General features: G+C 39.6%; 2 protein-coding genes across 2 annotated transcripts in view; both read right to left on the reverse strand.

The window, feature by feature from the left end:
• lin7c (lin-7 homolog C (C. elegans)) lies at positions 1-7,297 on the reverse strand. Its single transcript, XM_076109875.1, has 5 exons — positions 7,121-7,297; positions 5,664-5,782; positions 5,401-5,472; positions 5,049-5,258; positions 1-3,823 (listed from the first exon to the last, which is right to left on the reverse strand). The coding sequence occupies exons 1-5, from the start codon at positions 7,155-7,157 to the stop codon at positions 3,656-3,658; spliced, it is 606 nt and encodes a 201-aa protein (XP_075965990.1). The 5' UTR covers positions 7,158-7,297; the 3' UTR covers positions 1-3,655.
• A 2,824-nt stretch (positions 7,298-10,121) lies between these two features.
• Positions 10,122-14,495, reverse strand: part of bdnf (brain-derived neurotrophic factor) — an 8,028-nt gene continuing 3,654 nt past the window's right edge. The window contains exon 2 of the mRNA XM_076110099.1: positions 10,122-11,529. Coding sequence (XP_075966214.1) covers positions 10,699-11,508 — 810 coding nt within the window. The 5' untranslated portion in view covers positions 11,509-11,529 and the 3' untranslated portion in view covers positions 10,122-10,698. The remainder of the gene's footprint in view (positions 11,530-14,495) is intronic.

Here is a 14,495-nt window from a genome sequence, read left to right on the forward strand (position 1 = left end):
TTTATTTAGCAGTTTATTTAGTCTTTAGTCCAACTGTTATTTTATTCTACATCACAACATTGTACATTCCACATCAATGTAACACAGTAAACTGGGTAAGAAACCAGAACACAGAATAACACAACATAGCCTACAGGTAATACTCCTAAACAAGCACAGACTCAATTATTTCAAAACATTATCAAAGTTTTCACAAATGTTGCAAGTTTGGTCTTGGTACTAGAAAGAAAAGACAAATCAGTTCAGACCTCAGAAAAGAGGGGCTGATGTAGGACAGTTCATCTCCAACGTTCACACCGTCAGGAGACCTCGGTCCAACAGCAGCGCTGCTTTAAGAGACACTTTGCTGACATGGCCCTGGTACACTGTAGTCAAAATGGAAGTACCCATTATTCCCGGTATTTGTTTTTTAGGAAAATCACTTATAAAACTTGAGAAAAATATCAAAAGAAAGCTATTATAAAAAATACTCTATTGACCATTCCAATATATAGACAAGGGAAACTGGTAGAAACTTGAAAGGTACTTCACAAACGTTTGCAACCAAGTTAGACAATGGTCAGTGACATTCAGTGGTGAGTGTGACTGTGCAGTATCAATACCAAGTCTCATTACATGTTTTCCTGATTTACTATTCATGTGTGTAAGCAGTGGATCTAGCTAGCTAGTGTTGAATAAAACAATCAATACATTATATTAAGACATTTCGAACTTCTATGTACACTCAGACTCTCTGCCTCGAAAATAAAGCATGCTCACAGTAGCCTATGGAATGGTCTATTGCTAACCACACGTTCACATCCCGACCATCGTTAATTAGACAGCGAGGCTAATGTCAAATGGAGACTTTCACTGCAACTACTTTGATGATCAATGTGAGAAAGTTACAAACATTGTAAATGTCTCATAAGATAATTTAACTCCAATGTGTCTGAGTGCAGCGTTCCCAAACGGAGACATTTGTCCACACAGCCTTAAATCAGTGATGTCCAATAACATTCTGCAGTAAAATGACAACTATTTTGCACCATTACAGGATATTTCCAAAGTTTGTTAAATGACTTTGCATAGATAATTGATTTTGCATCCATTTTTTGCAGCGCGTTTGTTTTATTTTATTGTTCCAAAATTTGGCATTTTTCTAAAAGGAGCAATGGATTACAGGGAGCACACCCACTACAATATAACGGGCTATGTGGTCTGTGTGTATCATCACTTTTATCTTGCAATATTAAAGTAACGTACAATCCGGCAAAGATGCCTCCCACTGACTCCAGTGACGATAAAACCTGACATTTAACAACGGACATTATGTAGCGACTGTAACAAACAAAAGAAAAAAAACAGTGATTTGTTTGCTCTGAAGTTAACTTTAGCAAACAGCCATTTTAGTTCCAACTATTATAATTATTATTTAGTTCTCTTACTGTATGTTAATAGATGGTGGATAACTTAACACTCAGCTACACAGGCAATCGGTGAACTGCAGAACTATCTAATCAGCACAATAATGTCATGTCGGTCACGACTTAACTGGAAACCCATTTAACACTAAACTGCATTAAAGAGGAATTAATTTCTGAGGAACGGTTCAAAGAGACTGAGGCTACACTGAAGGCAACATGTTCCTGCTTCCATACATTGCATGCGTTTCTGTTACTTTATCCACCATCCATCCAACCCTACTTCAGTGACACATCAAATATATCTTCACTACCTTCCTGTCTCAATGATGTCATGCGTTGATCCTGAGACGCACATATTTTGTTGTTCCTCTAACAGCCATTTATACTGAAGCTTATTAGTTTGACCCTCGCTGGGAAAGCAAGAAAAGTCTCATTTTTGTTTGAATAATAAAATGCTTAAAAGAAAACCATGACTTGCAGACTTGTTAACTGAAGGATTTGAGCTTCTCCATGAGGAAAGGTTTTTTAAAAGCATTAATATTCCACTTCATAATAAGGAACATCCATATTACAGCTAAACATGCACTCAGCAAACACTTTAAAACTATAAAAGTATGGGAGGAAGGTCTACATATACAGCATGTTGGGGGACATTCACACTGCTTTGACATTAGCCTGCTTAAACCTGCCTGTCAGGAAGTTGAATGTTTGGCAGTATTCAGTAACAAAATGTCATATCATTCTCATTGTTAGAATATTGTGCAGTTTGTATATTACATACAAAGTACATAGCTGCCATTAAAGTGTTGGCTTTAATGGAGCAAAGACAACGGCTAGTGATGATAAAAGAATAACGACAAAAAGATACGTAAATAAGTCTGCAGTGACATGCAGACTGTACTCCTGTTTTTAGTCTTATCCCAGCACCAGTTAAAGATGTCAACGACTATCAGGATAAAAAGAAAATGTTCAAATGAAGTGAATGTTTCATTTAAGGAACACTTTTGTTCTGCAAGACGTTAAACAAAATGTTAGAAACCGACAGAAAAATAAAATATGCCAATGCAGCAGATTTACAGCATAATCCCTTAAACACGGTGTAAAGTCTGAATATGAAGAAGCCGTATATCATCAGCTCACATTAGGCATTACTGTGACCACAGAGATTGTTTGATATTCCAAAGACAGATGTTCAGTAACTGACTACTGTAGCTGGTAAAAAGAAGAAGAACATGACATATAGTACATTCCTGATTTATGTCAAGACAAATTAAACAGAAGCTCAACAGCTTTTTATCTCATGTCATGCTGACAGCAAGTATTTGCTTATGAAGGTTTATTACTTTATTAAAAGTAGAAATGGGAGTCTGTGGCGGCAGCAATTTAGTTCAAAAGTTGCCGAGACCCCATTACATCACTTACAGTGCCTGCTGAGCTATTTATAGTGTGCTGTGACGTTAGAAATCTATAAATGTAAGCCCAGAGAAAAATAGATAATCCATCATTTTTGTTTTGAAGTGTCCTTTCAGTGGTTTCCCTTATTATCCAGCATACAGCGGTTTCTTTTTAACTAATTAAAACATTCATCAACTCCTCCAAAGCTTCCCTTCTCCGGACATTGCCCGTAGAGCGGCAATAAAAATAAAACGGCACCTTTTCTGAGTTTGCACAATTAAAGGGTTTCTACAAATGCCCCCATGTATTTATATAAATTTGAATCTTTGAAAATAACAGATGCAAAGGATTTAGTAATTCCTGCCACAAGCATTGAATTACCAGTACTTGACTTTAAACCATTAACAGTAAAAACATAACGGTGAACACAGTACATAAGATAAACATGCTTGCCCTGAGGCACTTGGTAGTGGCTGTGATAAAAGAATTAAAAACACTACCTTTCCATTTAAAGGAATTGTGTAGTTGGTCTCAAAAGCATTCAGAGTTGCATTCAAATTGTCAATTCAAAAATAATGCACACGTGTGAGTGACCACCTACACTGACAATCATGATCATTATTACGTTTGTCTAGAGCTGTAGTGTCCAGTGTAACAATGGCAAATATTAAAAAATGCTGCAGAAAAGAGTAGAAGCACGATGTACAGTATATGTGAGTAGGAACTGAAACTAAAAACTTGAGTGTGTGAAGCATTTTTTGGGGCAGGGAGATAAAAAAAAAAGAGACCAGAATACATGGCCAGAAGGCTCGAGGAGGAGAGACATGGGAGCTGGGCATCAACACAGATAAATCCTACTGGGGGTAGTTGTTCTGTTGCCGGCGCTTCGCCGACCTCATTTTCTCAAAGCGTGACTCCATCTCCTCGAGGACTTTGGGGGTGTACCTTACTACCAGCTTCACTGAGCTCTGAGCTGCTTTGAGGAGTTCCACAGCTTTCTCGTGGTGCTCACCTTCCACACTCTGGGGGAAAAACACAGAAACATGCTGTAAGATTTTAATCACAAAGAGGAATAACAACCGTTGTAAAGTCCACTGTTTGTATAGCTTCATAATCCAAAAAGCAATATACAGTGGGCAATTGTTAAGTAACACGTTATGTCGTAACCTATGGAAGAAACAATAACCTCAAAGCTTAATAGGAATTGGAGAGACTTTAAAACTATCATAAGGTTTGGCAGCCTGGTTCAACTTTCCCATATAAACATTTGTAATTTGGAAATTTTAATGGGAGAATAAACTGAGCAATAAACAAAATCTGTTTATGTTGTACAACAATCGGATGATTGTTATTGGCTGATCCCGGCATTTTAAACTAACTAAGCACATCTGCAGAGTGCTGCCGTGTGGAGTTTTTTTTAAACAAATAACTGCATGTTTAAATTCTAAACAAAACACATTGCTTGTATTATTAAAGCCTATAAAACATGTTGAATGCAATTCCCTTCCTCATAAACCATTCTTAGAAGTAGCAATTCTCAGAAGGATTTGAAACCTTTATCGTTTACATTCATATTTGCTTTTCTAGCAGTCTAGCAGGCGCTATATTGGCCGTGATGCTTACAACTACCTAGTGGAATAGTGTAACACCAGGACTGAATATGCGTCACCTACATACACGGGGGAATGTTTGAATATCCCCACTGACAAATAGAGGACCTACTGCTAAAAACATTGCTCCATAGCAACACTGAAAAAAACTCTAGATTTAGTTCTTCTGACATCTGCTTTGTGCAAAGGGACCGTTGACAATAACAACACCATCACCAACATGATAATAAAAATGCATCTCTGTTGCCTAATTGCTGGAGACACCTCAGTCCAACTTTGGTGGCAAGTACACTGAACACATGAGTTACAAGTTGAAGTTTAGCTGAGCTATAAGCTAAAGAAGCAGAGGTGAACTTTGGAGAGAGTCTAAGAACATAGGGTGTCCTTTGCTCTGCAGATTGTAAAGCCCTTTGAGGCAAATTTGTGATTTATGATATTATGAAGCTATAAAAAAAACATAGAAGTAAATCTACGAGGTATTAAATTGTTAAATCTGCCCTAATTGCTCAAGTGTTTAGTTTATCACCTGGTGAATAATGAAGCCCAGTTTACAAAAAGATCATCTGAAGTGTGTGTCATGCTAAAGCTTCACTTGTAACATCCTGGAGTAAGTCTCGATGCTGTGAAGTGAACGTACCACCCCATTGACAGAGAGAAGCTGGTCGCCTCTCTTCAGGCCTCCATGTCGGTCAGCGATGCCTCCTGGGATGATCCGTGAGATATATATAGGTGAGTTTTGCTCCTTTCCACCCATTATATTGAAACCCAGGCCTTCTTCTGTTTTGGGCAGTTCCACGACACGTGGATGCGAGTGTCCCTCACTCGCTGCAAAAGCTGCCACAGTTGCCTACAAATGAACAAAGTGGTGTCATTCAACCATTGAAAATGCACTCGACACGCGATGTGAAGTGTTCAACTAGAGTAATTTAAAAAAAAACAAATGGTCTGAAAATAAAATGTGAAAAAGATGCTATTTGAGTTGGGTATACCTTAGCTGTGGCGTTGGCCCTGACCTCAGGGCTGCTGTTGATGTCCACCGTTTCATACACATGCTCATAAACCTGAAGAGACATTGTTGGACAATATTTTGTCACATCCCAGGAACAGCTGCCACATTTCCAAATGGTGAACACAAAGTCATCAAACCAAACCCTGTTTTTAAAACACATTCGTTTAACAGCAGACGAGAAAAGTGAACTAACGCCATGTCACAGTTAAGTGTTTTACAAATACTAAAGTCAACGGGTCTCACTTCTCTGACAGCGTTACAGAATTCACTCTGTAAGACCCTCTGCAGCGCCTGCAGCTTCTGGGGAGGCACTTCCCCCGTCCTTTGGAGCTTATCAAGCAGTTCGACAGCACGGTTAATATCTGTCAACAAGAACACACATACACCACCGTCAGGGTTTCCATTGATATCTGCAAATTGAGACATTCACAATGACTGTTTTCGGTGTTAATGTCAGTACTAAATCTGTATCAATATAAAGCTAAAAAGCAAGTAACTATGAATAAGCTTAGCAAATGCTTGTTGTTACCACTGAACCTGATTACTGATCACTTCTGTCAGTTAACATGACTTTAGTTAGTCTGAGATTGAATTTACCTCGACTTGCACTACAATTGTTGTGATGATAAAGACTTTGTCCCTGTGAGGAAGCTTGTCTTGCAGCACTGTTAATATACCATAAATAAAAAAATATTAAGAATACTAATAAACTGTTAAGAAACTACACATGTCAATAGAGCAACTTCCAATACAGAACACTCCAAAGCAAGATATAAAATAAGTTAATCCCTTATTAGACCCACAGCGAGGACATTAGCTAAATGATATACTGTATTAGTACATTTCAGAGCTAATATATCATTAACTTCATGTTTCACAGATGAGTAATTGCCTCTACCACCACAGGGAGAAGGAGCAAACATTATCAGCTGCTCTGTCGAAATAAATATGAAATTACAATACGGACAAAAACAAGTGTGAGCCTTTTTCCTCCTCCTGTTTATGTTTTTATTATTCCGTTAATCTGTGCTAACAGCTACTGTAACGTAGGCTGATTAAATCATTAGCTACAACTTCCTTCAGCATTTCAGTTTCACCAACAAGCGAAGAGATTGTTTCACATATTATTTTGACGTTTCTTATGTTCTTCTTTAGTCTAGGTTAACATTAACGTTGGGGCTAGTTTAAATAAAAACACTGTATTAGCAGACACAGCATGAACTAATGTCAGCTTGTTATTAAAAGAAAGAGTGAGTCTGCTATGTAAATATGTCCTGCTCGTTCTTGCTGCTCATGATCAAGCTTGTGCAAAAGAGTGCATGAAACCTCAATTATCATACGTTGAAGACGTTAACGAACCAGCTGGGTTAACTGATTACTGTATGTTGTCACCGGTATTAGCGAGTTAGCTAGTGCGCTAAGTAAAACCATGTAGCTGTAAAAGCTATCGTTACTCTCGCTCGGTGACTAGAACATATATATATATATATATATACACATATATATATATATATATATATATATATATTAGTCATAGTCAGAAACACTGGCTATCAGCAGGACAGCATTGGCCCACTAACGATACACAAGAAAGTGCCGATGATCACCAGCTCTGTGTGGCTAACGCTAAGCTATCTTAATGTCGCCATGGATCACAACAAATACTTCTAAGCTAACGCTAGCTAGCCAATTAACTTTACCTCTTTCCAACCGCACGGGCTCCCCAAGCGATGCCATTCTTGAAACTAGTGGCTATTTAATTTCAGGTAGTTTTTGCGTTAAACACTGGATATGGAAAACGAAATATGGTAATCCCCTGTGGGCTAACGTTACGTGCGTTTAACCGAGACGATACATCAGATTAGCCAAGTTAGCCGGCTAGGCTAGTTGCCAGTGTCATGATGCGTTCATGTAATAATCGTAAAGTCTACAACTCATTACCCACCAAAGCCATGTTGTTTTCCCATAGTTAAGGATGCTCCGAGGCACCACTGAAGGCATCTTTCCAAACTAATGTGAATAGGTCAATATTTTATTTTCAAACAACCCAGACGTAGTTAAGTATTTATGTAATACCGTACATACATCACAATAAGGGCGCATGGCTTAATGTAGTGGATAATGGAAGTTATTTATATCCTTGAGGACCCGTCCTTCTTAATGCTCGAGTGCCTTGGTGCATATTTTATTTCTGGAGTTGATTCCCACTCTCAATGTTGGATATGTCACGGTGACTCTGGTTTAACTTGTAGTATAGGTATTGGGTTGTGTACGTTTTCTGTAATGCGCACATGGAATATGGACCTCTTGTGTTGTGTTTACACTATAGTTCTCCTCGCAGCATTCAGGAAAAAGGTGAAGAAAATTGCCCACTATGATCCCAGACCCATTTCACAATCACACAATCAACAGTAATCTGTGTGTTAGTGCATCATTCCTTTAACGGCTGTGCTGCACCTATATATGGATGCTCATAGCTCAAGGGATTAATACATAATATGTCAAGGGAACAACCAGAATGTTCTTTGGCTATTTCCAGATACCTCGGAATATTCTCTCTGCTGCTCTCTACTGGTTGCAGCACATATTGAGACTCCAGTACATAAATCTGCAGAAAACTGCTGCTGCACTGCTCCATGTGGGCGGAAACTTTCAAGCTTGACTCACTTCTGACCACACCCCAGTGATGACTCACAAAGTGTTTGCCTTTGACGTCTGATGAAATACACCTGCTGTGACATCACTGATTGGGGTGCGGCCAGAAGCACAACACACTTGAATGTAGTGGAGCAGCAGTATTTATTGTCTTTTTTTTTTATACAAAAGGCTCATTGTTTTTGTCTCTAAGCGTCAGCCACATCTCTGGGTTAAACAAATGCTAAATCATACTGTAAGATCTATTCACATGTATGATTTATGATCACAAAATACAATATGGGCTTCATTCGGAGTGAAAGGCAACTGGCCTATTCAGAGTCACTTTGATTAGAGGATGGCAGTTTTCTATTACTGATGCTTTGTTAAACAAAAACAGCTAGAGGCTCCTACTCATGATATATGGAGCAGCTCAGAATACCTTGTCTATTATACATGGCAAAAGGTTTGATTCACTGTCCTGTATGCTGAAAATGTGTTCGTGCTCAGACATGTTGTTTGAATTGTATTAAATCATTCAAATTCTAGGGTGGACTTTCTGTGAAAAGCAAGGCAGAGCAGCTGCTTGTCGTCCTGTAGGATAACTAAATACTTTTTAAATTCTTACTTGGTGAGACCTTTTACTCTGTGATTCATGACAATAGATCATTTGAGAGACACTACTGCATGCTTGTCATCTTTCTCAGAGGTGGCATAGAGACTTTCTATTTCTTCTAAGCTTCTGTATGAAAAAAAAAGTAACTCACAGCATCTTCATCAGCCTCCTCTGGAGAATCCGAGACAAATAGAGAAGAAAGTGGAACATCTTTTCCTTGCTTCATGAAAAAAGTTTTCTCTTTGCAGCAATTTGTTTTCCAAATCTCAAAATGCCAGATCCGGTTCTCTTCAGAGGTCACACTTACCTTCAGGTTGATGACGAAGTGTAAAATGAGGTGGTTGGGATCACATGTAACACAAATATAAGACATAATTGAAGCCTTCAATGAAGCTTTGTATCTGTCTTTTTATATGTGAGTCTTCTCTTTCTGAAGTACGTCTTATTATGGGACGTGGTTGATGCAAAGTGAACATGTTTAATTGTTATCCTGCTATGACCTTAAACTATGGGATCCGGACTTGGAAAGCATGGGGTTCTCACCACGTAATGCTCACTGCGAGTTATAATCTGCTGGAGATACAAAGTTGCAGTAGTCTTTAACCCAGATACCAAACCAGGCATTTTCCTTCCGATCACTGTAAATGTACTGCTGCATCAAATCTGGGTGTTTGTTCTTTTGTAGAAGATTCAAAGATGGGATTACCATGTCATATCAGGTGTATCTTTTTAATGTACACAAATGTATGTGTCCCTGTCGAAACTCAGTCTACTTGTACTGTAGTCTAAGTTCTTGTAATTGTAAATTACATGTGCAGCAAGTAAATCATTGAATAAGTGTATAAACACCAAAGTATCAAAGGACATTCGATACATTTGTGTAAGTAATGTGCTGGTGGGGAGCAGGAAGTGGTTTAGGAGTATTTTAAAACTTTTCCCCTCCTCATTATAATACTGAATAACACGAAGAGCTGCAAAATATACATTCTTTCCACCCATAGCATTATTCAGTCATTATTGCTTTTAGTAATATAACCGAATGCATTGACTCCTCTGCTACTGAAAATATTATATTTTCTTGCAGCCTTTCAATTTATTGAGCATCCTGGTCATGCATGATTTTAATTTGGTCATTTTGGTTGGCAGCAAATTCTTTGCACGTGCATGAGTGTGTATGTGTGCCATGCCTTCTTCCCCGCCTTCCTGTCTGTATAATAAAGTTTATCCTGCTCGGAAATGCACTGTTGAAACTTTATCGACATTGATTTTGTTTTTCAGTTGCCTATATTTTTATTTCTTCAAATATTTCAGTTTAATATTGCAAACAACTTCACAACATACAAAATGAATAATATTAACCCAGAAACATGTCAATGAATATATTTTATATATATATATATATATATATGTATATATATATATAAATTCTTTTTTTATATATATATCTTGTCCTCTGGTGGGGATAAAAAAATAAACAGCAAAGCTTTGACAACAGCACCTTGACATAGTATGTAAGTCCAACATTACCTTGAGAAGTTTAGAACAGTAAACAGATAAATTACTTGAGAGGAAAATTGTTTTCTGCTGAATATGTAAACGGAATGTTTTTTGGTCAGCGTCGTATCCTTTTTTGTAAGTGGAGAATTTCTCAATTCACAATTGAAGCAGCATGCAAGCTTTTTGAAGATGGAACTGTCCCCTCTCATTCCTTGCCTTTTTTTTCCTCCTTCATTTTCTAATTCTTGGCAACGTAAACAAATCACAATGTCTTGAGAGATGTGATATAGTAATTTAAACTGGGCGCAAATGACTGATCAGATTTTTTTTAATCGTTTACAAGGTCATGAATATGTTCAATAAATAGACTGTAGTATCACTTTTACTGTATAAACTTCATCTTTTTTTACATGCAGTCCATAAAATTTTCATTTGACGGAATAATTTACCCTGTTATGTATATATACAAATAGATATTTTCTCTTTATTCTCTTTTTTAAACTCTTCAATAAAATCTATACATTTTATACACTATCTCCCTCTTTTAATGGTCAATGTGCATACACATGAAGTGTCTATCCTTATAAACCGCCAGCCAATCTTCTTTTTGCTATCCATGGTAAGCGCTCGCACGTAGGACTGGGTTGTCCTGCATTGGGAATTATAATGCCGCTTGTCTATTCCTCTGCAGCCCTCCTTTGTGTACCCCATGGGGTTGCATCTGGTCTCATAAAAGTATTGCTTCAGCTGGCCATTGGGGACAGGGACTTTTTCCATGACGGTAACTGTCTGCCCAGACATGTCTATTGCCGTCTTTTTATCCACAGCTGTCACCCACTGGCTAATACTGTCACACACACTGAGCTCTCCGCGCCGCGAGGGATCGGAGTGTCGCCGCACCCTCATGGACATGTTAGCGGCATCCAGATAGTTTTTGTATTCCTCCAGAAGAAAGAGCAACGGCGGCTCCAAAGGCACTTGGTTGCTGATCATCACCCGCGAGTCGTACAGATCGACATCCTTGGTCTCTGTGGTGACCAAAGAAGATGGGCCCCCACCTCCCTGGCTCTTATCAGCCCCCTGTCCCAGCTGTGCCGCCTCTCCCTCCACCTCCAGCAGCTCCTCTATCACCTGCTCAAAGGTGTCTGTGAGTGAGGGCAGTTCCCCGTGCTGGCCTGGCCCGCCACCACTCTGTGGAGTCCCGTGGCCTCGTGTGGCCGTCGCAGCGGCGCCCAAGTAGCCTTCCGTCCGATGGCCCCGCATGCCCGGGGCGTCTCTCAGGGGCGCAGCTCTCATGCAACTGAAGTATGAAATAACCATAGTAAGGAACAGGATGGTCATCACTCTTCTAACCTGGTGGAACTGGAGGGGGAGAAAAAGACAGAAGACAAAAGGGGAGGGGGAGAGAACAAAACTGTTAGTCAAAGAGCATTTTCAATGAAGTTAGCTTATTCTTGATCCATAATGCACCATGTAAGCCTTTCTTCTTATTTACACCATCTATCCCTTTCTATGCAAGCCAACAGGAGAGCCAGTTGCTTTGGAATAATCACAAAACGTTTTTTTATTCAACTGAGTCATCAGTGTTTTCAAAATGTTTGCAAACTGTAATCACTCTGTTCCTATGTGAGGTCTGGCTTAGGTTTTTATTTGTTGGCAGCCGTGTGCAAAAGCAGTGCTGAGCATCTAAAAGATTCCTATTACAAAAGATAAGATCACACACAAATAGATGTCCCTTCATCCGAACAGGCTTGTTATTATTCATGCGCTTTAAAAAAAGAAAAAGGTGTGTTAAAACTGTGCAGTTTGTTTCTCGAACTTGTAGGGATATAACGACCAAACCAGTCATTCATCCCTCACTGCCTCAGTCATAGGGTTGTTTTGTTCGTTTTGAAAGCTCAGACCTTCCCCTATTTTCTAAAACTATATAAAGGACATGGCAGATAATGTTAAACATTATGTTACTTAGGGAAAGTTGTAAGATTTCACAATACAGTGACCATTAAATTGGCGAAAAATGGATACACATTGGGCTCCAAACAAGTGAGGGTCAACCGTGGATTGGCACAAAATTAGGGCAGGCTCTGCATGTGTTGACATAAGGATAGGGTTTTGTTCATTTGAAGAGCTCATGTATTATCTTTTGGCTTAGACATTACCTCACTAACAAAATCACCATTATCAACCCTCATGGACAGCACTTACTGGCTGTTTTTTAACTGGTCTGTGCTGTAGGACAGGTCTGATACTAATCCCTTTGAGTCATGTACGGGCATCAGGAGTTTGTTGAGGGACACTGTTTGTTTTTGGTATAGGTGGATGACGAGAGCACTGCAGGATGAACTAACAGGATGTCATGCGGAAATTGAGAGACAGAAAGATGTGTGATCCTCGCTGCACTGTGAAGTACCAATCTGGAAAAACTCAAATGTCAGAAGAGAAGCAAAGCACTGCTGGGGGGGGGGGGGGGGGGGGCAATCCACATCGAGCCAGGTGTAGCGGAAATATATATATATATACATTGCCTGAGCATATATGCATCCCTTACCTTTCAGAAGCTCTAAGACTCAGCAAATCAATGATATGGACATCCAACAGCCCGAGATATAAAAGCAACCATAATGAAAAGAAAATCTAGATCTTGCTTTCCACTGGGGCTCATTTAAAAATAGCCTGACCGAGGCTTTGACTGCACTCTGCATGTCCCAACTTGATACAGGAAAAAAAAAACGGCGAGCAAACACACTCTGCCTCCACTCAGGACGGACATGAGGACCTTTACAGTAAGGGAGGAGCGAAAACCCCACCTTAAAAGCATTTGTTTCATTCTTAATTGGTATCAGGGGCCGTGGCTGCAATTAACCAACACCACAGTGACTGCCATAGAGATATCTCGTCTATAAATAGATGTGTTGGGAGTCTCACAGTCTCTATTCAGAATATCACATCCTTCTTCTTAATGAGCCACTCATTCCCTGAGCTCAGTGACGTGCATCTCCAGAGTGTGTGAGTGTGTGTGTGTGTGTGTGTTAGGGGGAGGGCATGGGGAGGGGCTGGCTTGGATATCTCTGCAAGGAGATGGGGGTATTTTTCCTCTCCCCTCTGCAATTAAAACAACAATGAGGACAAAGGAGCTAATTATCAAATTGTAATTAAATACTGTTAATAAAAGCGTATTTATCAAGCTTAGTAACCCCTTTATATTGCTACGGTTTCGGTTCTGATAACAATGAAATCTCTGTGAGGCTTCCCAGCACAGAAAATCATGTAGGTTTACGGGATCGAGGCCAGTCACGAGCTTTATGTGTAGGATGCATTTAGGCTGATATTATTATCAGCATCACGCTCAAATGGCTCCACTTCCACATGACGGAAATGAAGGCAGAGGGCTGATTACTGTTAGGCGTCAAACTTCATGCTGGAAATGGTGCAGACGATGAGTGCTGCATCTTCCGTAACAGACCACAGGGGTAATATTGCAGTAGCAGGGGGTGGAGAGACTGCCAGCGTCATTTCGCAGCATAACAACCACAGATGACGTCTCTTCCAGGTCTCCATAGGGGAGAGAATGGAGGGGAGGAGGTTGCTGGGGGTAATGCCACTCAACAGTGTGCAATTGCAGGCTGCTCCCCCGGGAATCCTCACACCGGGAACAACAAATGATTTTATTTCTATCTCTGTGATTTCCTGTTTCCATCAGGACAATCAATATGGCTTATGCTCTCAATCAACATCCTGTTAAAATGCGATAAAGCCAATGAATCATTTAATTGCTGTGGGACTGGCGGAGAATCTCTGGCTTATATCTACTAGAGGCTAAATGTGACAACTGATTGGTTCGCTCTTGTTTTATACATCCAGTGAAGGAACATTTTATGTGCACTGCTGGATTTCGCAGTTAATGAAAAAGCGGCTTGCGAGTTAACACAATGAGCATGAATAATAGAGCGAGGGCAGAACAACATATGGAGGAATGTTTGGAATAAAATGTACTTTTTTGGAGCCTCTGGGCCAACTTTGTGACGAGCGGTTTGATTATAAAAAAAAGATAACACAAGGAGCTGGCTGGGCACAGTGCCATTTCTGTTATCTTGTGTCTTTTGCCTCGTGAGTATTGTTGAAATCATATTGTTTGTAAATGAAATCCAGATAGATGCCAACAATCCAGCTGTGTCACATAATAAACTAAGTGTCAAGGCTGTCCAAGTATGACAGTTCTTTTATCCATCAACGTAAATCACTTAACATGAGATAACAGGAAGATAAAAGCCTGCAATAACCGCTGCAAACACGCCTTTATTCCAGACAACATACCCAGAACAATAGGA

The sequence above is a fragment of the Anarhichas minor genome, unplaced genomic scaffold (genome assembly GCF_050575085.1).
Source record: "Anarhichas minor isolate MPS153535 unplaced genomic scaffold, ASM5057508v1 ptg000042l, whole genome shotgun sequence".
Classification (NCBI taxonomy): domain Eukaryota; kingdom Metazoa; phylum Chordata; class Actinopteri; order Perciformes; family Anarhichadidae; genus Anarhichas; species Anarhichas minor.